A 24,551-nucleotide genomic window follows, 5' to 3' on the forward strand; every position below is an offset into this window, starting at 1 on the left:
TCACGGTGCCCATTCCGTGACACGGGGATATTACGTGTAATTTCCGCGTACTTTCTACACCGTGACACGGCATACTGCACTGTGCCACGGTGGATAATGCCGTGTCACGGTGCACATCCCGTGACACGGGATTGCTCCGTGTTTTCTCCGCGTAATCCCTAAACCCGTTTTCACTTCCCGTAACCTAATTATTTCCCGCGTCACTCAGTTTTCTCCTGTGTCACGGGATCTTCCCCCGTCTGACGGTGCCTGGCACCGTGTCACGGTGCTCTTTTCCATGACACGGTGTTATTTTTTTAGGGTTTTATCTTTTTAGGGTTTCGCGTGTTCCCTCTGCTCATTTTCCCTATAAATAGGGCCCCCCTTTCTGTAGTTCGGGGCACCAATAATCATTCTCTCTCACCTTACACCAAAAATCATTCTCTTCTCCCTCGTTAACCTAATTTCTAGCCTCCTTATTCTTCCATAATAATTCCCCTAAGCGCTCCAAGGAGTCTATACTTAACCCGAGGTTCCGTTTTTAAACCAAGGCGTGAAAGGTACAAATAACTGAGGGTTTGGATCAAATCAACTCAACTTTTAATTTAATTTAATTTAATTTTTATTTACTTTATATTTTTTTTATTGAAGTTACTAACAGTTTATTCATGATGTAGTAATTTAAAGGAACGTGCGGAATGTGAGTAATTAATTAATTTAATTACTCTTATTTTATTTTAATATTGCTAGTATCATGATTAGGGTTATTTTATATTTGATTTGACTAACGTTATTATTGTTAAATTGCTTCCAATATTAATGTGTATTCTATTGTTATTATTGATCACTATATTGCATGTTTAAAGGGAATATGTAATTGAAAATCACGCCTAATATATAAGATAATTTGGACAACTGGTTTAGGTTCCTTTTAATCTTGTTATTAAATCAAGTGATCACAATATATTAGAATTATATGTTGCATTAATATTCAACCAATTTAGCTTAATAATAGTTTGGAGAAAATTAAATCTCTGTTTGTATGCCTTTGTGATCGCAGAATCATTTTTCGCTATAAGAATCGAGTAGAGGCCAATACGGGCGAATGTGACTCCATGACTCACTTCGTACCATCATCCCCGATCCTCCTTTCGTGGTTCCGAACCATATGGAGTTAGTAATCTCATGGATTATGAATGGGGTGTAACCTTCACGGGTCAATCGTTGTTGCCTATCGTTGTCCCTTTATCGTGGTTGCCTAAAATGATCCGTGAACGGTTTACAAGTTCCTAAAAAACATGTTGGCGACTTCCTACTTTCCTTGTCCCTAATCGTATTGTGTCAATTCCCACTTCCTATGAGTGCCAAGCATATTCACAACATGCTTAACGTAGGCACTTCGAGCGACGCCTACAGTTGGCAATAAGGGAAATTGAAATTCTCATGAATTTCGGTTTACCTAGGGGGGGGGGGGGCTAGGTAATTTACTTCCTTTGTTTTGTGGGAAGTTGAAATTCCCATGAATTCCCACTTCCCCCATTTTTTTTTTTTTTTTTTTATGTCAACCAAACAACTACTCATTTTATCACTTCACATGAATTTCCAATTCCTCCATTTTACAATGTTAACCAAAAAAGGCCTTAGAGAGAGAAAGTTGTGATGTTTAGTGAGAGAGTGAAGAAGAATGAACAGGGAGGAAGAAGAATGAAGGCGGCGCTTTTTTTATTTTTGGTGGGCCCCACAAGTTAACCTAAGGTACTCAATTTTTGCTATATTAGAGTGAAAATATAATTGTGTGGCTTGCCTTCTCATTAATCGTTCATAGAAATATATAGAGTTACAACCTCTAACCCTAGAATAACATATAATTCTAGGAGAATATAAAGTTAACTAAATATGCATGAGATAATATTCTACCAAATCAAATAATATTCCATCGTATCTCAATACCCCCCCTCAAGTTGGAGCATGCGGATCATGAATGCCCAACTTGGAACGAAGAAACTCAAACTGTGCTTTTCCAAGTGCCTTTGTGAAAACATCCGCCATTGATAAGACGTTGAAACATAAGAAGGAGAAATCAACCCTTCAGTAATTGCATCACGAACAAAGTGGCAATCAACCTCAATGTCCTTCGTTCTTTCATGGAACACCGGATTTTTAGCAAGATGGAGAGTCGACTAATTGTCACAAAATAAGTTAATTACCTTTGGATGTTGAACACCAAGACTTAATAACAATGATTTAAGCCACTTTAGCTCACAAGTAGCGTTGTACATGGACCTGTATTCATCTTCTGAAGAAGATGTAGAAACAGTGGGTTGCTTCTTGGTTTTCCACGAGATGGGTGACTTGCCAAGAAACACCAACCAACCAGATAAAGAACGATGAGTGAGAGGACATGCGGCCCAGTCTGAATCACACCAACCATGTAAAGTCAAGTCATAATCAGAGCTTAATAAAATACCTTGTCCTGGAGTGCCCTTCAAATAACGAATCACCCTCAACGCAGCAACCCAATGCTCACGACGAGGCTCTTGCATAAACTGGGACATCACATGTATTGAGTATGCCAAATCAGGTCGAGTAACGGCTAGATAAATCAAACGGCCAATGAGTCGTCGGTACGTCTCTGGATCGGATAGAAATTCACTAGTAGCTAGACCCAACTTATGATTCTGTTCCATGGGAAACTCACTAGGCTTTGCACCCAAAAGACCTGCTTGGGAAATAATATCTAATGTATATTTCTGTTGACATAAAAACAAACCTATAGAGCTACGAGCCACCTAAATGCCCAAAAAATATTTCAAAGGACCAAGGTCCTTCATCTTGAAGCAATCACTAAGATAAGACTTAAACACAGTTAATGCAGCGGAAACATTCCCAGAAATAATTAAATCATCAACATAAACTAAGACAGTAATCTGAACCTTGCCTGTAGTATATGTGAACAAAGAGTGATCAGAGTAAGATTGTTTGAAACCATACTATTTTAAAGCCGAGGTAAGCTTTGCAAACCAAAATCGAGGAGCTTGTTTCAAGCCATAGAGCGATTTTCGAAGTCTGCAAACCAAGGAAGGATCCGAGCTTTCAAAACCCGGTGGCAATTTCATGTATACGTCCTCACCTAGATCACCATGTAAGAAAGCATTGTGGACCTCCATTTGATGTAGCTCACAATTTTTTGCAGCCGCAATAGCTAGTACTGTTCGAACCGTTGTCATTTTTGCAACCGGAGCAAAGGTTTCTTCATAATCTACCATTTGCAACAAAATAATCTTTCAAACAATTAAATTATGTTCCATTATCACTTTGCACAGTTTTAATTGTTTTATTAAATTGTCTATCGACCATAGCAACAAACGCCATAAACATCTGAAAAACTTCTGTCTTATCAAGCATCAAATAAATCCAAACAGCCTGGGAATAATCATCGACAATGGTAAAAAAATAACGAGCACCACACGATGAAACATGTCGATATGGACCCCACAAATCACAATGTATTTTTTAAAAAATTCTAGTAGAATTATTTTCACTTAGAGGGAATTTGTCTCTAGGTTGTTGAGCACGAATACATACTTCACACCCTTTAGATAAACCACTTTTATTTTTGCTAATATGAGGAAGCAACTTAACTACTTTCTTCGAAGGATGCCCCATTCTTCTGTGCCAGAGCTCCAATTCTGATGTAGCTTCAACCGTAGACACATGTTGCACATTATCCAGTTTGCTAAAATAATATAGTCCGTCTCGCCAAAGTCCTGTTCCAATCAGCTGCTTCAGTCGGTCTGGTATAGCACACATATATGAGTTAAATTGAACAACAACATTTAATTGATCACTAAGTTGAGTAACAAAGATTAAATTGCAATGAAAATGAGGCACAAAAAGAAATCCAGTGATTGTGATTTTATCAGACAAATGAACGAAACCCTCCAAGGTAGCAAATACACGTTCACCGTTTGGTAAGCCAACCGGACATTCGATGATGTGTGTGTCAAACATCCAAGAACTATTACCGGTAACATGATGGGTTGCTCAGGTATCAATAATCCAACCCGAATTATCAAATTTATCACGGAGTCGATTTTCGGGCTCCTTCCATTGTGCCGAACCTAGGAGAAAAGTCGAAATATTATGACCCGGTAGTGTTTGATCATCACCGGCCATGGGAAATTAAAAAAATCAACCTGCTCTTGATATCATGCTAAATTAGAGAGAAAATATAATTATGTGGCTTGCCTTCTCATTAATTGTTCATGAAAATAGATAGAGTTACAACCTCTAACCTTGGAATAAAAGATAATTCTAGGAGAATATAAAGTTATCTAAAATATACATGAGATAATATTCTACCAAATCAAATAATATTCCATCATATCTCAATAATTTTTAACCAAAGGTACTCAATTGTTTGGGCTGATTTAATTTTTTTGGTCGGAATTTTGGTCAGAGTACCCAAACGATGAAAAAAAAAAATTGTGTACTCAAAATGTGAAAAAATCAACAATTGAGGGCCCATAATGTTAATCCACATGATCAATGTTAACCTCCTTTGACCGTTGAAGCTATAGTCAACATTTTACAAACATGCATAGGTATGTGGCCATGCTTACATTGATGAGCTCAATCATGATACCACTCTTATTTAGTTTTAAACTTGATGCAAACAACAATAACTACTGAAGCAAAGCAAGCAACTTCAATTCTTACACATATCAATATATCCTTACCGGAAATAATTACACGCTAAAAGGCAGAACATGATCACATATAATTTAAACACATAATGAACAAGATAGACTTCATGAATATTGAATAGGAAGTGTCGCACCAAAACGGCGTTTCACTTTCTATCCTTATTCGATGACATTTTTCTCTACTTCTTTACACCATGGTGATGATCGTCGATGTCTTTGGCTGCACCAAGCAAAGAATCGAGCAACGCGGTTGGTTCGGGGATACCAGGGTGCAATTTCTCGTACTCGATAATCCACTTTACTATGCAAGTATCATTGTCCTTAGGTATCACCTGGCATGTTCCAACAATGGTCTTATACTCCTCCAAGACATCACCTTCAATACATCGTTGCCTCACCAACTTTTTCTCCTTGTCAATTTCTTCGATTATATTCTTTGCTACAAGTGGTTTTCCACCTATATATGAACATAAAAAGACGTACTAATTGAATAAGTTTAGGATACATATGACCACGATTCCTAAAAAGGAGTTAAAACTGTTGAGGTTACTGAAATGAATAATGTATTACTCCCTCCGTTTTTTTTAAGTGACACACTTTTCTTAAACGACCGTTTTTTTTAAGTAACACACTTCCTCTTTTAGAAATTCCTTACTTTTTAATAATATATCTTCACCCCACTATCTCTTACTTTATCATTTCTCACTCCTTTCATGGTCCCCACTTCCTCTCACATTTTTTTACTTTATCAGTTCTCACTCTTCTAACCTACCCCATCTAAAATCTCCTAAAACTACGTGTCGATCAAACCGTGTCACTTAAAAAAACGAAGGGAGTAATTGAAACTAATAAGGTTGATCGGTGCTGAAATAAATAAGGTAACTAATTATATAAGATGTTTGGTAGCACTAATTTTCTCATTAAAACTTCTCTAATAGCTAATTTTTGTTCCTACTCAAAACAACAATTTCAATCAAATAAAATTGTAAACACATACGAAGGATGACAAATCGAGAATATATAGCTAGGTAATACTCCCTCTGTTTTTAAATACTTGCTCCATTTCTTCATGCGCGTAGTTTTAGGAGAAATTGGATAAAGTAATAAAATATGGAGGTAGTGGGATGGGTAGAAGAATAAAAAAATTGTATAAATTAAAAGTAGTGGAGAGAATTGGAGAAGAGAAAATATATGTTGGGTTCACTAGGTGAGAAAAATTAATTTAATATTGTAAAAACTTTTCAAATAAGGAAATGGAGCAAGTATTTAAAAACGGGCGGAAAAGGAAAGTGGAGCAAGTATTTAAAAACGGAGGGAGTATTAAGTACTCCGTATATAATTACGACAATACATTATACATACCTGTTTTGTACTTCCAAACGATGATAGAGCCAGGCTTACCAAGTTCGCCCTCATGCAAGTCACAACTTTGGATAAAATGGGGTGCGGCATGAGATACATGATGAGGTTTACTCTCGTATATCTCATGGTACACATCTCCAGCTCCAGCTCTAATATCAATTTCACCCTCAATTTTACGTTTAAGACCCATAATTATTGTTATTTTTATAATTATATGTTATTTGCTATTATTACTTTCTCATTTTTATAGGGAACGGACCAGTGCATGCGCAATTTAATTAGATGACCCGGTTTGCAATTTTTTACATTAATAATCACGTGAATTAGGCTTTCTTGAAATAATTATATTTTATTTGTTCCATCATTATTCTTTTGATAATTAGATTTTAGTCATTATCATTAGATATTATAGATATCTTTTTTTGACATTTTTCACCTAAATAAACTATTAATGCTGTCATTATGTACCTAATTCAGCACTTATGTGTGCTAATATTATGAATGTTGTTATCTTTATTTTTATTTTTTTAGAGGATTTTTCCTGTGTGGCTAATCACACCGTGTGATCGAGGTTACTCAAATTACTCAATTAGGGAGGTTACTCAAATTACTCAATCAGGAGTTACTCGAGTTACTCGGTCAGGGGTTACTCGAGTTAATCTTGACCGACTAACCTCAGACCGGGTAACCCTAGACGAAGCAACCCTTCCATTAACCCCTGACCGAGTAACCCCACAAGTAACCCATGATCGAGACCCTTCAAGTAACTCATGATCAAGTAACCTCTGATCGAACCCCTCAAATAAACCCTGACCGAGTAATTTGAGTGACCCCTAACCGAACCAAAAATTTAAAACTGAATTAGTTGCGCGCGGCAGCCCAGCGCGACTGTTTGAGATGTGCGCGACTTTTTATGTGGCAGCATTAAAATTTAACCTAGGCGCTCTTAAATCCGTCATTATTGGGTTTTAAGCACAGGCTTAAGCCTAATTATGATCGGGTTTAGTTAATTGGACCTTTGTTCTGGCTTTTATCTTTAATTCGGGCTATTCTTTTGTGTTTTGTGGCTTAACCAGTTCTCCATAAGTATTCTTCACTTCGATCCAGCACGAAGATGGCTTTATTTATTGTCATTGCACTTCCTGTCGGGACATGATGCCAAAAGTAGATGTCTACAAAATGTCTCCTCGGCAACGGTGCCAAAATTTTAAGTGTTATGCACTTTACCCAATCACACGGTAAAGTTCATAACACTTGGGGGGATATTAAAAAAAAAATATACCATTCAAAGTGTTCAGATTTTTTCGAACATTACGAAAAGAACTCTTCACACTGGGGGGTGTGTAATAATATGATTAAAAAATAAAAAATTTAACACTCGTAGCATAGGTGTCGCAAGCAGCTAAATCAGTTGTGCACGGATCACATCCGCGCAACAAAATTAGATGCGTGCAACAAGCACACGCAACCTTGGATGTTGTGCGTGCCACCTGATGACGAACTACGAACCTAGAATTTTACGCCACCTGATGACGAGCGATAAAATAAAGGCGTTTCTCTAACATCATATATACTCGAAAAACAATAATTAAACTTTGAATTAAGTCATTAAATAATTTTTGATTAATTTTTCATTTAATTTTTACAAGAGGAATTAAAGAAAAAATCACAAAAAAAATAGAAATAATGAATAAATAATTTTTGCAAAGAACTACGCAAAGACATGATTTGTTATACAAATACGTTGGCAATCTTTATGATTCGGTTATATAAAAAAAGAAAGCTCATTTTTTATTCCAATCAATATTTAAGAAAACATTATCGAACTAGATAATAAGTAATTAATTAAAACAAAACATAGTAGTGATTACACTTTATTCAAAATTAAACTACTAATAATTGTGTAACACTATAAGGTTTTACTATTGTAGGGAATATTTCAAGCATTACCCCAAACTTGAACCCCACTGTGATCATACACTTAAGCATGGTGGCGTCCAAAGGGAAGGAAGCTAGAGCAAAAGAGTCGCCAACAAGTTTTAGAAACTTGTAAACCGTTCACAGGGTGAAGGTTACACCCTTAACGATCCAGGAGATCGTTAACTCCAATAGGTCTGGAACCATGACTGGAAGTTCGGGGATGAAGGTACAAATCCAACCTAAAAGAGATTGAATCTGCCCTAATAATAGGCCTCTACTTTATTCTTCTCGTATTCATGTGCGCTTTCTGACTAACATGCAATCAATAGGTTTACCCTAAACCTATTTAACCTATGTTGGTTGAATATTAATGCACAACAAAACTATTATTGGCGATCACTTGAATTATAATCAAATTAACCCTAAACAAGATTATTAATTATCTTATGTAAGCGTGATTACAAGTACCAATTCCCTTTAACATGCATAAAAGGTGTGATGAAGCAATAACAATAAATATATATCAAGCAACATTATAATCATAATAAAATAACAATATTAACAAGAATCATAATCATGTTAAAGCATAATTTTAATAGCAAGATCCTAAGCATGATACTAACAAGATTAATAACAAATCCTAGCATGTCACTAAACAATAAAAATCAAAGCTTTAACCCTAACATGATACTAACATGCTATTAGGAAAGAGAATAAAAGGCATCATAGAAATCATAATTGATATAAAGAACTTATTGTTGTCACCCTAAACATAATATTAGGAAGAGCATCCTAAACATGATACTATGAAACAATAAAACATCCTAAACATGATTTCTATATCATAATAACAATTAAAGCACTTACTTGGATGCCTCGTACCTTTTTCTAATAACAAAATACACACGTTAGTAACTTCAAGGAAAATAATAAAATCAAAAAAATTAAATTAAATAATTGAAAGAAAGATTAAGAAAGTTTAGACTAGATTTGAGACCAAACCCTAAGAAATATCAAACCTTTCACGTCTAGGGCGAAGACAACTTCGAATTATGCTAGGTGTATCTAGATCTTGTGAATGCGGAATTATGTTTGTAAAAGGGTGGTTTAGAAAGAGAGAGAGAGAGTATCAAGAAATTCTTGATGAGAGTTGATTATTTGAAAAAGGGGAGATATGAGCTCTATTTATAGAGAAAAAAGAGGGTCGAAGAATAAGAAAAGAATCCAATTCAAATCGAAATAAAACTCGATGGACAGCAGTTTTTGCGGATTTTGTTTTTATCATATCTTTTGATCCAGAAGTCCAAATAAGGCATATAATATGTCGTTGGAAAGCTCTTGAAGTCTAATTTTCAACCTAATTAAAATCAGATTAAAATATTTGGTAGATAAAAGGATACGGCCGAAATAGTAGGACGATGTTAGTTTTGGATAGAGTTTCGTATCTCATTCATATCTTTTTCGTTATAGCTCGGAATTAATATTATAATATATCATTGGAAAGATAATTTCAAGATCTATCCAACCATATAAAATTTGGATAAATATTATGAGGCATAAAAAGAATATTTTACTGTCTTTGAACATGCTTAAATTCGAATAGGATTAGGATTAAAAAAAAGGAAAGTTTTTATAAAAGGAAAATTTTTATTTAGCTCAAATTCTTTAATCTTATCTTTTCAAACAGGATAATTAAGATCTATTAGAAACTTATAGAAGCTTCTAATTAATCCTAATTAGTTTAGGAATAGGATTAGACCTTTAGACCCTCCACATGATCATTGGGTCGTAGGTAAAAATCGGTTTGGGCCCTGTTTAGAATTTTGGCCATAACTTCCTCATTATTCATCGGAATTGGGCTTATAATATATCGTTGGAAAAATATTTTCAAGCCCCATCCATCTACACCATTATTGGACCCATATCATGGACCAAACTAAACTGTAATGCACGTTTTTCATAAATAGGGTAAGAAAAGAAATATTTTCAAAAACGGAAAGAAGAGATATTTTAATAAAAACATCCTCGTCACTAGACTTTTCACACTTTCGCCTCGTTCAATAATCAAATGACATGAAAGGTATTCTTCACTAGGTTTGGTTTTTGGGGGACACATTTGGGTGTCTACAACTATATCCTCAATTGTCACAGTAGACGTTGGAGTAGTTTCCATCGCAGTACTTTCAGCAACCTTCGAGCTTTCCCCTTCGCCTTTCTTCTTGACCCAAACATTGTTCTTCAACTTAGTAATAGGAGCCTTTTCCACTCTTTTTCCTTTACCCTTAGCATTTGTTGGAGCTTTTTGCGAGAATTTGGTGAAGGTTCCTTAATCTTCACACCTTGTTGCGCAGGTTTAGGAGGAGCCTTTCTTTTTGGTTCCCTTGAACGAGCCTTAGGTGATGAGGAGAAGTCTAACTTTCTTCTCACTCCTTTATTTTGGCCATTAGGAGGAGTAGTGGTGGTCAAATGCATCAAAGGCTTGGGTGGATAGCGAGATGAGGTGGCTTGATTTCGTGATTGAGCCTTATTTAATTCTCCTTTGTCTGCAACGTACATCCAAGCCTTATAAAAAAGAAGATAGTACAATGCTTGCCGTGGGATTTTGCACTACCCACCTAGGAAGAATCGACTAATATTCCATCCAACGGGGAAATCGTTTGGGTTTAAAGATAACATCCTTAAGGGCATCACAATCCTGTGGGTTGTTGTCTCATCACTCTACAAGGAAATATGTAAGTAGTACTAGAAAGGCCCAAAAGCCTAATGTAGGGGCAATTAAAACTATTTCCAATCATACTACTTATGTTCCACCAAGGAATCACAAAGCGTATGTTAGGAGTTCCATGACAGAAAAACGACGTCCATTCTTCTTCATTCTTATGTTTCTAGAGAATTCTACGACCAAGGAATGTCCTCACTCCGTTAGCCTCAAGATTTTGTGGGCTCATCAACGATTTACAAGCATTCCATGAGCCAAATCTAAAAAAAAAAAATAATAATAATTTGCGACGTTACACAAGCAGGTGGCTGGCACTGAAATACAACGGAAAAAAACGTACGTGTATCAGGAGTTGTTTTTCGGTGAAACCGTTCTCGTTAGGGTCTCCTCTAAGGCAATTCAAGCAAAGAGAAGTTTCCGCCAAGGCTAAAAGAGCAGGTGAGCGACACCCCTCTATTTGCTCCACTATGGACACCATGGAGTCATACTCTTTACATGTCCTAAGCAAACAATTGACAACAAGACAAAAACATAACGCACGAATTTTAAAACATTGTTTAGTCAAGTTGTCACGAGGGGCGACGAAGTGTTCAATAAATTGAATTAATTTCACTCCTTCTTCTATTTCAATATTGGCCATAACATTGTCATTCAAACAAAATAATATCTAAAACATAGATTTGGAATATGACAAGTTAGGGGAATATGTCACGGGGAGTGTATTTGCAAGGAAGCCTAGTAGAGCCTCGAACTCGCCAAGTAACGTGACAATTTCTTCCCCTTAAAAGACACTACTACAATACCCATGTAATCTCGACACTATAGCCTTGACACAATGGACAACCGTCAAGGGTAAAATATAGTTCGCGCCTCACCTCGATGGTTTTTAGTGTCAAAAGCAGGAAATGACAATTACAAGTGTCAAAATTATCATGTGGCCCCCATGTGATGAAAAGAGGCCCAGTAGTTTCAAGCCCGCGAAATGAAATTTTAGGCTGAAAATTAAAGGCGGTCATTTTAAAGTTACAAAAAAAAAAAAAACAAAAAAAAAAAAGAAATTAAAACAAAACCCATGTACAGTACTACTACTAGAGTAAAAGCGATTAGTTTCCTCTCTTCGATCTTATTAGCTTTTGAACCCTAACATTACCCTTCTTTTGATTTCGTTATTCACATCTCAAAAACAATTGCTTCTCAATCGCTCATCATCCAAGATCCGATTTTTGAAGGTATGTTTTGTTTTTTTTTAAATCACCGTGTAAATTTTTTTAGGGTTTTATTTGTGATTAGTTTTAATTATGAAATTTGTTGTTATAGATGAGTTTGAATCATGATTGAATTATGAATTACATTTACAAATTAGCTAAAGATTTAGATTTGTACCATCCCTTTAATTTTTCAGTAATTTGTTTTCTTAATTTTTTTCAATTATGAATTGTCATTTACGAAGATGAAATCAACAATTGCTCTTCTTTAATTTTCCAGTTTTTTGTCTAAATTCCACTCTAAATTATCTTTTATCAGTTTGCATGTAGTGTAAATTGCTATTCAAATACTTGTTTATCAATTTCGAATTTCTTGACCAATAATCAATTATTAGTTAATTGCATGTTTTTTTTTAATATCAATCCATTACTGGTGATGTATGTTGCTTAAAATTCTTTCTCAATCTTTAAGTGTCCAGAGAAGTGCATTTCTTACTCGTATAATTTTAGAGTGATTTGCTTCTGCCTAAAATGAATAATAATGTGGTTGTAATGAAATTAAATAGGTCAAATCATTTTAGTTGTTAGTAGAAATTGTAATTAAATAGACGAGGTTATTGAATCAGTCTAAGCAAAGTTTGATTGTTCATTTATTTTTGCGACTTGGTGCTGCTACATTGGCTTCTACACAACTATGCAGCCTAACATTTTACGGTCTACACCTCAAGCAGTTTTGCTTTGCTTTTAATCTTACACCTTTACCAATCCGGCCTATAACTCCTTTACGACCCACCTACCGTATTGGGTTTGCTCTTAGTGTGTGTGCACTTGATAAGATGAAACTCACTAAACCTTTTTCACATATTGTTATCAAGGCATAAAATACAAAGAAACTATGTTCACCGAATAATTATAGGGAATTCAGAATGTGCACATCGTCTAAGATGAATAATTTAGGACTCATAGAGTCAAGATGTTTCTGGATAGAAAAGCAATAGATGTATATATACATGATTTTTCTTGCGAGTTGCCAGTACGCAAGCAAAAGTAGATGAAAAGAATATCATTATGTTTCATATTTGGCTTGATCTTGGTTGTGAGAATTTACTAGCAATAATTGACTAAGTAAGCCTAATCATAAGAGAATAACTATGAGGATAATTATCTATGGTTGTTTGTCTTCAACGGTTTCTAGGGGGGAATTTGTCGTGTTAAAGTTGTTAAAGCATTATACTTTAACCTTTTTTTTAATACTACTTTTTCAATAGGCGAGTCTTTGTTCTTTTATCAACACTATGGTGTATAAATTATGAAACTTTGGTTTATGTTGTAAATAATATGTTCAACTTGTCTTTCTTTTTATCTATTGTTTATATTTATCTAATACTATAGTAAATTAATAAAATTTATTTTGTTCTCTAACTTTTCGAATGTTAAATATGTGAATTTGGCTATTGGACGCAAATCAAAGGGGACGACAAATAACAACATAATCTAGGTAACAATTTGGAGTAGGCTTGAATCACGATTGCAATCTTCCAGCGAATTCAGGTAACTACTAGTAACCTTAAAGGCTTAAAATACAATTAATGTCTAGGAATGCATGATAAGGTAGAGTTTGAATTCATATGGCCTTATCATGATTTTGTTATTATGATGTTTACTTTTTATTGATTCTGCATTTGTAGTTTTTGTTTGAGTGAGTGATTTATTTAATTAATTTATCATAATTACAAGTTAAAAAGGTTAATAATCTATGTCCTTTGTTATTGTCAATTATGCTTATCTTATAAAAATTTAAGTGAATTCTTGGTATTCTCCCGGCCGTATTATGCATAGAATGATATACTAATAATAATGTGAGCATGTTATAGCAGTAGTTGAAGGCATGTGCAATACTCTTATATGGCTTATGACTAAATGAGTTACATGTTTTAAGCCGGTTGTTAAACTTGAAAATTATTTAATATTGCTTTTTGTATTGATTTGTAATTTTTTTTTATTAAAAAGTAAATTGAAAGTAATTTGGTGTTTCTATAGTCATGGATACCATTTGGATTGATTTATGCAATGGCGAACCTGCTTTTTACAATGGTTGCATGAATTTTGTTAAACTTGCTAAGAAGACTCTTATTTATAGGAAAACTCGATGCCCATGTAATAAATGCAAAGTGAATGAATGGTTACCCATAGAAGAAGTAGGAGGACATATTTTGTTTAATGGTTTTTTTAAGAAGTATAGGAATTGGGTTTTTCATTCTGCAGTTGATGAAGGGACCAATACCTTAGAAACTCCCATTAATGAAAGATAATAGGTCAAGATGATATGGGTGGTTTGTTAAGAGAAGCCTTTAGGGCTGACATTCCAGATTCTCTTTTAGAATCCCAAAACATGCAACAAGAAGAGGCTTCCTATGATGTGCACGAAATAGGAGGTTCATATGATATGCACGAAGAGTTTGATTTTCATTGTGATGTAGGTAATGTAAATCCATCTACTAACTCTAGTAAAGAAGCTGTCAAGTATTAAAGACTAATGGATGCTTCTTACGAGGGTTTATACTAGGGGTGCACTACTTTCTCAAAGTTATCGTTTCTTTTGCACTTGTTTCACCTTAAGTGTATGTTCCATTGGTCTGTTGAGTCATTCAATAAATTGCTTGAACTTTTAGTAGATGCATTTCCTTCAATCAATGAGTTTCCATCGTCTTACTATGAAGGCATGAAGATAATTAAGGACTTGGGATTAGGGTATGAGAAAATTGATGCATGTCCAAATGATTGCATGTTAAATTGGGGTGAATTTGCAAAAAAAAAAAGAGTGTCATGTTTGTCATACATCAAGGTGGAAAACTGTAAAAGGGAAGGAAGGCGATTCAAGTGAAAAAGGTAATGAATCGTGTAAAAAGGGTGAGTTAGCTAAGGTATTGCGATACTTTCCTCTTATCCCTAGATTAAAAAGACTTTATATGTCATCTAAAACAGCAGAGGACATGAGATGACATTTTAGTCAAAAGAATGATAAGATTCTAAGGCACCCAACAGATTGTGAGGCTTGGAAAAAATTTGATGAAAGATATCAAGAATTTGTCGCTGATCCTCGTAGTGTTAGGTTGGGTCTAGCAAGTGATGGTTTCAATCCATATCGTCTTATGAGTTCTAATTATAGTACTTGGCATGTGGTATTAATTCCATATAATTTACCATTGTGGCTTTGTATGAAGCCATCATCATTCATATTGTCCTTGATTGTTCCTAGTAAGTATAGTCCGGGAATTGATATTGATGTGTATTTGCAACCATTAATCCATGAGTTAAAATTGTTATGGGATGGTGTTGAAGCCTTTAATGGTTATAGTGGAAAATACTTTAAAATGCGAGCAGCCTTACACTCCACTATAAATGACTTCCCTGCATACGCTATGTTGTCTGGTTGGAGTACAAGAGGTTATAAAGCTTGTCCTTCATGTGCCCATTCCACTCCACTATAAAATTTGCTACTCTGGACATCGAAAATGGTTGCCACTTGATCATCCTTATCGTTATCAAGCCCATTTATTTGATGGGACACAAGAACATGATGTAGCTCCAGTTCCTACAAGTGGGAAAGACATTTAAAAGGAACAAGAAAGGATTAATTATGTATATGGAAAGTAAAAAAAAAACCCTTCAATAAGAAAAGAGAAAAAAAAGAAAGGTGGGATATCCATTAACGAATTTGATGAGGATTATGGTGAGAAAGATTCTAATAAAGTTCTTTAGAGAAAGAAAAGTACATTTTTTTGACTTGGAATATTGGGAACACAATCTTCTAAGACATAATTTAGATGTTATGCACATTGAAAAGAACGTTTGTGACAATTTGTTAGGGACTCTTTTAGATATGGACAATGCTAGAGATGACAAGAGTGCAAGAGAGGCCCTTAAGAAGTTGAATATAAAATCTCATCTTTGGATTGATTCAAGTCGAAATAACTATATGCCTCCCGCATCATACAACATGTCTATAGAAGAAAAAGAACGGTTTTAAAGAGTCTTACAAAAGCTTAGAGTTCCAGATGGATATGGATCTAATTTGCAATGATGTGTGAACATGAAGCAATGAAAACTTATCAATATGAAAAGCCATGACAATTATATCCTCATGCAAGATATCCTTCCGATTTCTTTAAGAGCATCAAATGCCACAAAAGTAATTGACTTGATTGAGGAGTTGTCTGACTATTTCAAACGACTATGTTCACCATCTATTGATACGAAGGAGTTAGATGATATTCAATCCAAGTTTGTTTTGACACTTTGTAAGATGGAACAAGAGTTTCTACCAACATTTCTCAATCATGGTTCATCTATTGATTCATTTAGTGGATGAGGTTAGACACGGTGGACCAGTTCATTACAGATGGATGTATCCCGTTGAAAGGTCAATATCTTAACTTATATTTTCAAAGCTTCGTTAAAATAAATAATATTATCATATTACTTTTTTTTTTAAAGAATTTTTATATTCACATTCATTTTTTATATTACAAGGTACTTGGCATTTTTGAAATCTCATGTAAGTAATAAAGCCCAACCTGAAGGGTCCATTGCCGAAGGGTTCCTTTTATAGGAGACAATTACATTTTGTTCGAGATATTTAGATAGTGTTGCAACAATATTTAACAGAGTGAAAAGAAAAGAAGATGGTGTTATAAACAACATCTATTTATTTAATTCGGGCTGTCGTGTGGTTGGAAAACAGGAAAATTTTCGTCTTGATGATAAAAGTTAAAACAAGCTCATCGCTATGCTTTGCTGCATTCAGATGACATGAAACCAATTCTTGAGTAAGTATTGTAATAAATTAATAACTTATTGTTTGTTAACTATTATTATACTATTAGTTAATATAATTTTTTCTATGTCTAAAGTGATTTCATATACCAAAAAAGACAAGAGAATCACTTTCAAGTGAACAAAACTATAGAAAATGGGTGGATAATCAATGAATTTTCTGGGTGGTTACAAAATCAGGTTACTAAATATCAAAGTTAATTTTTATTTTATTTTTATTTTTTTTCACATAGGAAGTCCTAATCAGAATCAGGCTTGACATAAGATTTATTTATTTATTTACATAGGTCCACAACATAGATGATAGTACAACAGCAGGAAAGTTCAGAAAAGCATTGGCCGGTGGTTTTAGTAATCGTTGTAAAAGGATAAAAAGTGTTATCATCAATGGTTATAAATTTGACATTGTGGATCGCGAGCGATATTGAAAGACACAAAATTATGGCATTATGTTAGAGGCAGAAGGCCAAGAGTATTATGGAAGACTCAAAGCAATATATGAATTAGATTATTATGGTTCTCACAAGGTTATAATGTTTCGTTGTGATAAGGTTGACATAACAAGGGGTTTGAAAAGATACCATACTGGGAACGTTTGTGTAAATTTCTCGAAGTTGCTGCACAATGGTCGAAATTTGCATGATGATCCATTTATTTTCTCATCTCAAGCAAAAAATGTGTTTTATATCAAGGATGAGATAAGTAAAGGATGGTTACATGTTGTTAAGATTAAGCCAAGGGACTTGTTTGATATGGGTGATGATGAGACTTAGTTTTGCATTTGTTGACTTTTTGTTTAACATCTTATAATTTTTTTTTTCCCGCTTCAAACATTATATTCTATGATTGTTGAAAGTATGAATAATACTTTTTCCTTTTATCTATATCAATTATGATTGTTCTTGTACTTGAGCAATAATTATTTGGTTTTAATTATTAACATACTTCTCCACAATTTGTTTACCTTTTCTCTTTTAATTTGAATTTTATGTGATTGCCAGGTACAAGGCTATAAATAAATATAGGAATATCACTAGATCCGATTGATTGCTTGGTTAGAGGTATTATTAGAAACTTTATAGTTGATATTTGATAATCACTCTTATATTAAACCGCGAAAAGTACAATCACTCTTATACCTGTTGCTATACCTGTTTACCAGCCATCAGCTCCAACACATTTATCATATAAATTAATAATATCTTAGCCCATTACATCGAGGATTATATGAATATTAATATACTGAAAACTATTTTATTCTGTAATCTATATTTGTTCTGATATACTTCTCTTCCATACTTTACAGGTGAGAGGCATTATTGATTGTCTGAGTGCTTTACTTTTTTACACATGAGCAGGAGTACAGAACTGAGCCAATTAATTAGTTCTTTTTTTTTTTTTTTTTTTTTTTGTCTTTTTTCATAGTTATGTTGAAAACTACGTCTTTTTTTGGAAATTCACTTCGTATTATTACTGGTGGATACAAATAAACTGGTGGCAGTAGTTAGTTATGCAACAGCTTGTCATAGTAGTCGACTTTATGGACTTAATTGCTCTTAACCTTTTTTCCCTTTCAGGTTAGTCAAGATGAGTTATCATAGCAAAAGAACAAGGGAGGCTGGCCTTGCAGCCATAAATGTACCTTATACAGTTTCAAATAAGCCTCCAAAATTGGTATCATCACAACCACTACAAAAAGAGCCTAAAGCTTCAATACCTTCTACCTTAGTCCAAAAATCAGGGGAAGCTAATGGTAGATGGGGACCATTTACCCCACCAAACACTCAAAACCAACCTTCATCTTCCACTACCAATATGAATACACAACCTCAACCCCTAAAAAGCAATCCAATATGGAAGAAACCACTCATCAATGTACCAAGTTCTCTTAGCAAAACTAGCACTCAAGACCTCCCTTTATCTTCAACTACTAGCACAAGTAAACCTCTGCCCCAAAAAATTAATGTTGCATGGAAGAAGCAACACAATGTACAAAATTCTCCAACCATAACTAACCCACAAGACCTATGTTAATCTTTTACTGCCAACATAAGTGCACAACCTCAACCTTAAAAAAGCATTCCTACAATGAGAAACCCAACTAATGTAAAAAACCCTCCAAGCATAACTAAGACTCACAACATCCCTTCATCTTCTACACAAAATACCTCTACCGTTCCTCAAAAAATTCCACCTCCTAAGCTATCAAAACCACCTATATTCCCTTCTACTTCCCATACTTCTCATCAACCATTGTTACAAGAAATTCAATATTATCATACTGCACATAAGGATAAAGAGAAGCATGCATGTGATTGAGCTGCAAAAGAAAAATCTAAAATTTTCAAGCTTCGACGTCGCGCATCTCTTCCTAAATGGCTTGATGCAATTGAGTATGATGACAAGGAAGAGGTTATAACTATTGGTACATACTTATTCTTATTTATTTTACATTGATATGTTTGTGTATTGATCATGAAATCAACTGGTGTAAACACCTAAAAATGTCTCCCCAAAACCAAACCCTATGATGAATAACCTTTCACCTCCATTACTATTCGGTTTGAGTATTTAATATTTGGAGTGCTTAAATCCATGTTTCCATTTCATAAACCAATCCATTTCCTAGCTCATTTCCCTAAACCATAACTTATTTTCCTCTTTTTGTATCCACATCACAAAACCGAGAGAAAATGATTTTATGACCCTATAATTTGGATCCAATTATTATTTAGTTGGGTAGGCCTTGAAATAATCTTTCCAACCATATATCATAAGCCTAATTCCGATTTAAAACGAAAAAGATATGAGCCAAACACTAAACTCGACCCAAAACCAACACCCTTCTACTAAAACGGCCATATCTTAAAGTATACAAATTATTTTGACCTTTTTTTAATTAGGTTGTAAAGTAGACTTGATAAGATTTCCAGTGATATATTATTTGCCTTATACGAAGTTAGAGATCAAAAGTTATGATAATTTTTAAAACGTGTTAAAAACTGGAATTATCGCGCATTAAGCAAAATTGCCATGTCATGGCGCCTGATGACGTGGCGCGGCGCCTGGTAACGCGACACGGTATTCTTCACACGTCACGGTGCTTTCCCGTGAAAATCCACCATGGCACGGTACTTGTTGCCGTGACGCGGTATTTCTGTGTATTTTCCGCGCTTTCTCACGCTCTGTTTTTTCGTGACACGGTGTACTTTACCGTGCCACGGTAGACACTATCGTGTCACGGTACGTGTGCCGTGTCACAAAATTTTCTCGTGTTTTCTCTACGTAAACCCTTCACGCGTTTTTTCTTTTGTAGCCTATTTTCTTTCCCGCATCTCTCCAGTTTTCCCCACATCACACTAATTTCCCCCATGTCACGACAATCTTTGCCGTGTCGTGGTATTATTTTTTAGTGCTTTTTTTTTAATCTTTTTTAAGGTTCCGTGTGATCCCCTACTCATTGCCTCTATAAATACCCCCTCCTTTCTACAGTTCGGGGCACCAAATCATTCTCCCTTCTCTCTTTTACACCAATTATTTTGCTCCTCTCTTCTATGATCTAGCTTAAAAACTAGCCTACCTTATTCTTTCAAAATTCCTTCCTTAAGCACTCTAAGAAGTCCTTACTTTACTCGAGGTTCTGTCCTTAAACCAAGGCGTGAAAGGTAGAACTATTTGAGGGTTTGGCCCCAAATCAATTCTATTTAATTGAATTTAATTTAATTGTTGTTTTATTAAATTTCCTTGAAGTTACTAACTCGTTTATTGTTTTGTAGTAGCAAGCAAACAAAATCAAAGTAAGAATTATGTTCCTTTCAATTCTATTATTTTTCTAACGATTTTATATTGTTAGATTTATTGTTAAATTGCTTCCAATATTAAAGTTTATTCTATTGTTATTTATGATCACCATATTGCATGTTTAAAGGGATTATGTAATTAAAAATCACGCCTAATAAGATAATTTGGACAACCGGTTTAGGTTCCTTTTTATTCTTGTTGTTAATTAAAGTGATCACTAATATTTTAGAATTGTGTGTTGCATTAATATTCAACCAATTTAGTATAATAATAGATTGGAGCGAATTGAATCTTTGTTTGCATGTCTTTGAGATCACAAGAATCACTTTTCACTATAAGAATCGAGTAGAGGCCAATACAGGCGAATGTGACTCCAAGACTCACTTCGTACCATCATCCCCGATCCTCCTTTCGTGGTTCCGAGCCATATGGAGTTAGTAATCTCATGGATTATGAATGGGATGTAACCTTCACGGGTCAATCGTTGTTACATTTCGTTGTCCCTTAATCGTGGTTGCCTTTTATGAAACGTGAACGGTTTAAAAGTTCCTTAAAAACTTTGTTGGGATCTCCCTACTTTCCTTGTCCCTAATCGTGTCCCTAATCATATGTCAATTCCCACTTCCTATGAGTGCCAAGCATATTCACAACATGCTTAACGTCGGAGCACTTCGAACGACGCATACAACTGGTAAAATTTAAATTTTCTAAAAATCGCAGACTGGCAGCCTTATTTCTTATATAGCAACACTATGTGTCACCATGTTGTTACATTTCTCTTTTCCACTAATTGTCATGCTAAGCTAGGATCATTATTCGTGAATGCGCCCTATTTTTAGTGTTCTTTCATTTTATGTGTTGTGTTTTTGATACAATCACTATTTGGTTATGTTTTTCCATTGATGCTGATGGTAAGAAGCGAGCTATTAATTAGTGGACCAATTCTGCAAATTGAGGTTTGGAATAACAATGGTGTTAAATATGTTATGCATTTCAATGATTTTTGCGAACCAATTTGGAAAGGTGGGCATGTATTGGTCCAATTCCTTGGTAGCATTGCAAAGGAAGAGCAATACTGCCCACTTTCAGAGAATACTTGGCTTAAGTTAGACGCCTCTTTTAAGAGGGACATCAGTAAATCAATAATGGTATATATTCCATTTATCACTTAGTTAAAATTTGTGTTACATATTATTTAAATTTGCTCATGGAATTATGTTTAATTAAGGACTGCTTTGTGATCCTCGATGAGGAGAAGTATTACACCCAAGCTCTACTGCGTGTTGATAAAGTTTGGAGGAATTATAAACATGATCTTAAGAAACGATACTTTAAAACCAGATGAGAATTCAATAACATAAATTGTTGATAAACCCCCAAATGGAGTTAGCAAGAGTAATTGATTTAATTTGGTTAACTACTGGAATTCAGAGAGAGGGAAAGTAAGTTTTTATTATATGAATGTTACAGCTATCGCAATGAAATCATATATTCTGTTTCATTTTTCTCTATTATAAATTTTGAAAGTTGTATGAATTATTGCAGGAATTGTCTTAAATCGGAAAAGAGGCAAGAGAATCTCTAAACCAAATTCATAATTCTGGTGGTACAAGCTTTGCAAATAGACGTGCTGATTATGTATGATTGATTTACCCATTGATTACAAATATAATGCATAGTGATGCATGAAATTGTGGTTGGCATTTTTTTGAAAACAATTCAATATGTAACCTATATATCTCTATTAAATGTAATTTATAGGAAGATGAGCACGGAAAAGAAATGAGCCTATATGAACTTTGGCAAAAATGTTATAGAAGAAAGGATGGAACTTTTTACAAAGGCACATACACAGAAGATTTCCTAGTATTAGTTCTTTTTGGTTGTTTATCTTCCAATTTTAGATAATTTTATTGTAACATATACATGTGTTATATATGTTGTGAAGGAAGATGTTAAGGCTAAGGCTGAAAGATTAAAGCTTACATACCTTGATGGTTCAAAGTCGCGTATTAAAATAGAGAATGAAGCTTTTGAGGCTACACTATATGGTGGACAGAAACATGAAAAACCACAAGGCTTTGGTTTTGTAGTTCGAAGTGGAGACATTTATGGGGTGCGTGGTGCACTTAGAAAAGAAGGGATTGGAAAAGGAACAAGATTTGTGGAAATGGACAGCATGTCATTGGAGGTATCAAGTTTAAAAGAAGAAAATAAGGAGCTTCATGAGCAAAATGAAGAGATAAAAGGAAAGTGTGATGAGAATACAAAGCTACTTAAGACAATGGAAACACTATTTTCTCAAGTTTTAGAATCCTTTCGTAGTGGAGAAGGTTCATCACAACTTCTAGATACAGCATAACTAGCCTTGCGTATGGCTAACCCTCAGGTTATATGGTTAAATAATTCCTCACTCCCTTCCTTGTTTATTTGGCTATGGCAATCAACATATATTAATTTTGACTTTGGTAATAGAGTTTTGGTTAACCTAAATTGTTGTTGATGCTAATGTATAATTTTTTCAGTGAAGAACTCAGTAAAAAAAGTATAGTAGGGGGTAGTAGTATAAGCAAGGGACAATGATCAGTGGTTGGAATGATGGAATATAGTAGTTGGAATGATGGAAACTTCCTGATAACACAGCATAAGGATAAACAATTCACTAAGTACAGGACTCAGACCTTCAACAAGGAAACTGACTAAGTATGTAAATGGGGGGAGTACCCTGCAATATACAGCATTAATAGATTAATATACTCCATCTGTACTAAATAGGCATGCATATAAATACATATGCAATTGTCTTGTAAGATCTCAATATGTAACCTTGAAATAACATGTTTTGCTGCTTCATTAACTATGCTCAAGAGATTTATAAGCCTGCATTATCAAGGGAAAAATAAAGAACAATCAGGCCTTGTTTGGATATATAGGTAAGTATATCTAGGAGAATTTAGCACAAAAACTAGAAATCACTCCTCTATTAAAAACTGGCAAGATCATCAAAGGCCTTGTTTGGATTTCACATCTGTCATGTATTTTGACTAGATGCACCTGCTGCACTGTACATTTTACACATAGCTATTATCTTGAAATGGTTTTCTACATTATACATAAAAGACCGGCCACATAAAAATAATAGGGAAGAACAGGAGCTAGGCCAGGGCCATTACTATAAGGCAAGTAACCAACAACTTATGACTGCTAAAAGAGACAATAGAAACAAAAAATTTCAAGGGTATAATGTCATAATAACACTGACCTGGCTATAATTTCAAGTAGTTGTTTATGCCACTAGATTCTGTTTAATTATTTATGTTGTGTTGTCATTTAGTTGGGTGTTGCCTGGTGTTTCTGATCTGTTCATATTTTTGTAAGGATATAATAACCAGTATGCATTCCCCACAGATGGGTCCTTATCTGGAAAAAATCTCTGGATATCATTTATTTTGGCACGATGCTTTACTTTATCTAGGTTCTGTATTCCAATGAATCAAGTTGTAATTGAAATAGACAGAGTAGGTTAGAAGCTTTTCTCTTAAACCTAAAGAGGTTCGTCTTGCTTTTATGCTTTGTGGCTTTGTGCAATTGAGTTAGTAATAGCCGCTTATGACCCATTATTATAAGGCCTTTTATTTTCCTTTATGTTTTAGTTTGCTGGGATGAGATAAGTTTGTTTTGTGTATAATTACCTACAATTTGTGTTAATATCAATTTTAGGTTTCTAATGACTTCGTAGATCATGGTGGCGGAAGATTTGAATAATCAAGAGATGCGTATTAGCTCGTTCAACTATTGACTCAATCACGAACGAAACTTGTAATTATAATAATTAGTGTTAGTTTTGATGGTTTTTTTGGTGATTGACTAATTAGATTTAATAGGTTGAAATAAGACCAGCTACACCCTGGCCCTTATTTTATGTTTATGGTTTTCTTTTGGATTTTATTTAGATATTATTACTTAGATAAGCTTTACATCAAATAAGTTATGGTGTAATAAGTTTAATTTTGATTATATGCA

At 34.4% G+C, this 24,551-nt stretch overlaps 1 protein-coding gene and 1 long non-coding RNA gene across 2 annotated transcripts; one reads left to right on the plus strand and one right to left on the minus strand.

Moving 5' to 3' along the window:
* Nucleotides 1–4,680: 4,680 nt before the first annotated feature.
* On the minus strand, nucleotides 4,681–6,261 carry LOC145577790 (MLP-like protein 31). Its single transcript, XM_081635252.1, has 2 exons — nucleotides 6,048–6,261; nucleotides 4,681–5,142 (listed from the first exon to the last, which is right to left on the minus strand). The coding sequence occupies exons 1-2, from the start codon at nucleotides 6,235–6,237 to the stop codon at nucleotides 4,865–4,867; spliced, it is 468 nt and encodes a 155-aa protein (XP_081491378.1). The 5' UTR covers nucleotides 6,238–6,261; the 3' UTR covers nucleotides 4,681–4,864.
* A 9,880-nt stretch (nucleotides 6,262–16,141) lies between these two features.
* LOC145577865 (uncharacterized) lies at nucleotides 16,142–18,135 on the plus strand. The gene is made up of 3 exons (XR_014098839.1): nucleotides 16,142–16,314; nucleotides 17,729–17,788; nucleotides 18,034–18,135. It is a non-coding gene; the product is annotated as an uncharacterized LOC145577865 (long non-coding RNA).
* Nucleotides 18,136–24,551: the final 6,416 nt, after the last annotated feature.

The sequence above is a fragment of the Chenopodium album genome, chromosome 1 (genome assembly GCF_948465745.1).
Source record: "Chenopodium album chromosome 1, dcCheAlbu1.1, whole genome shotgun sequence".
In the NCBI taxonomy this organism is placed as follows: domain Eukaryota; kingdom Viridiplantae; phylum Streptophyta; class Magnoliopsida; order Caryophyllales; family Amaranthaceae; genus Chenopodium; species Chenopodium album.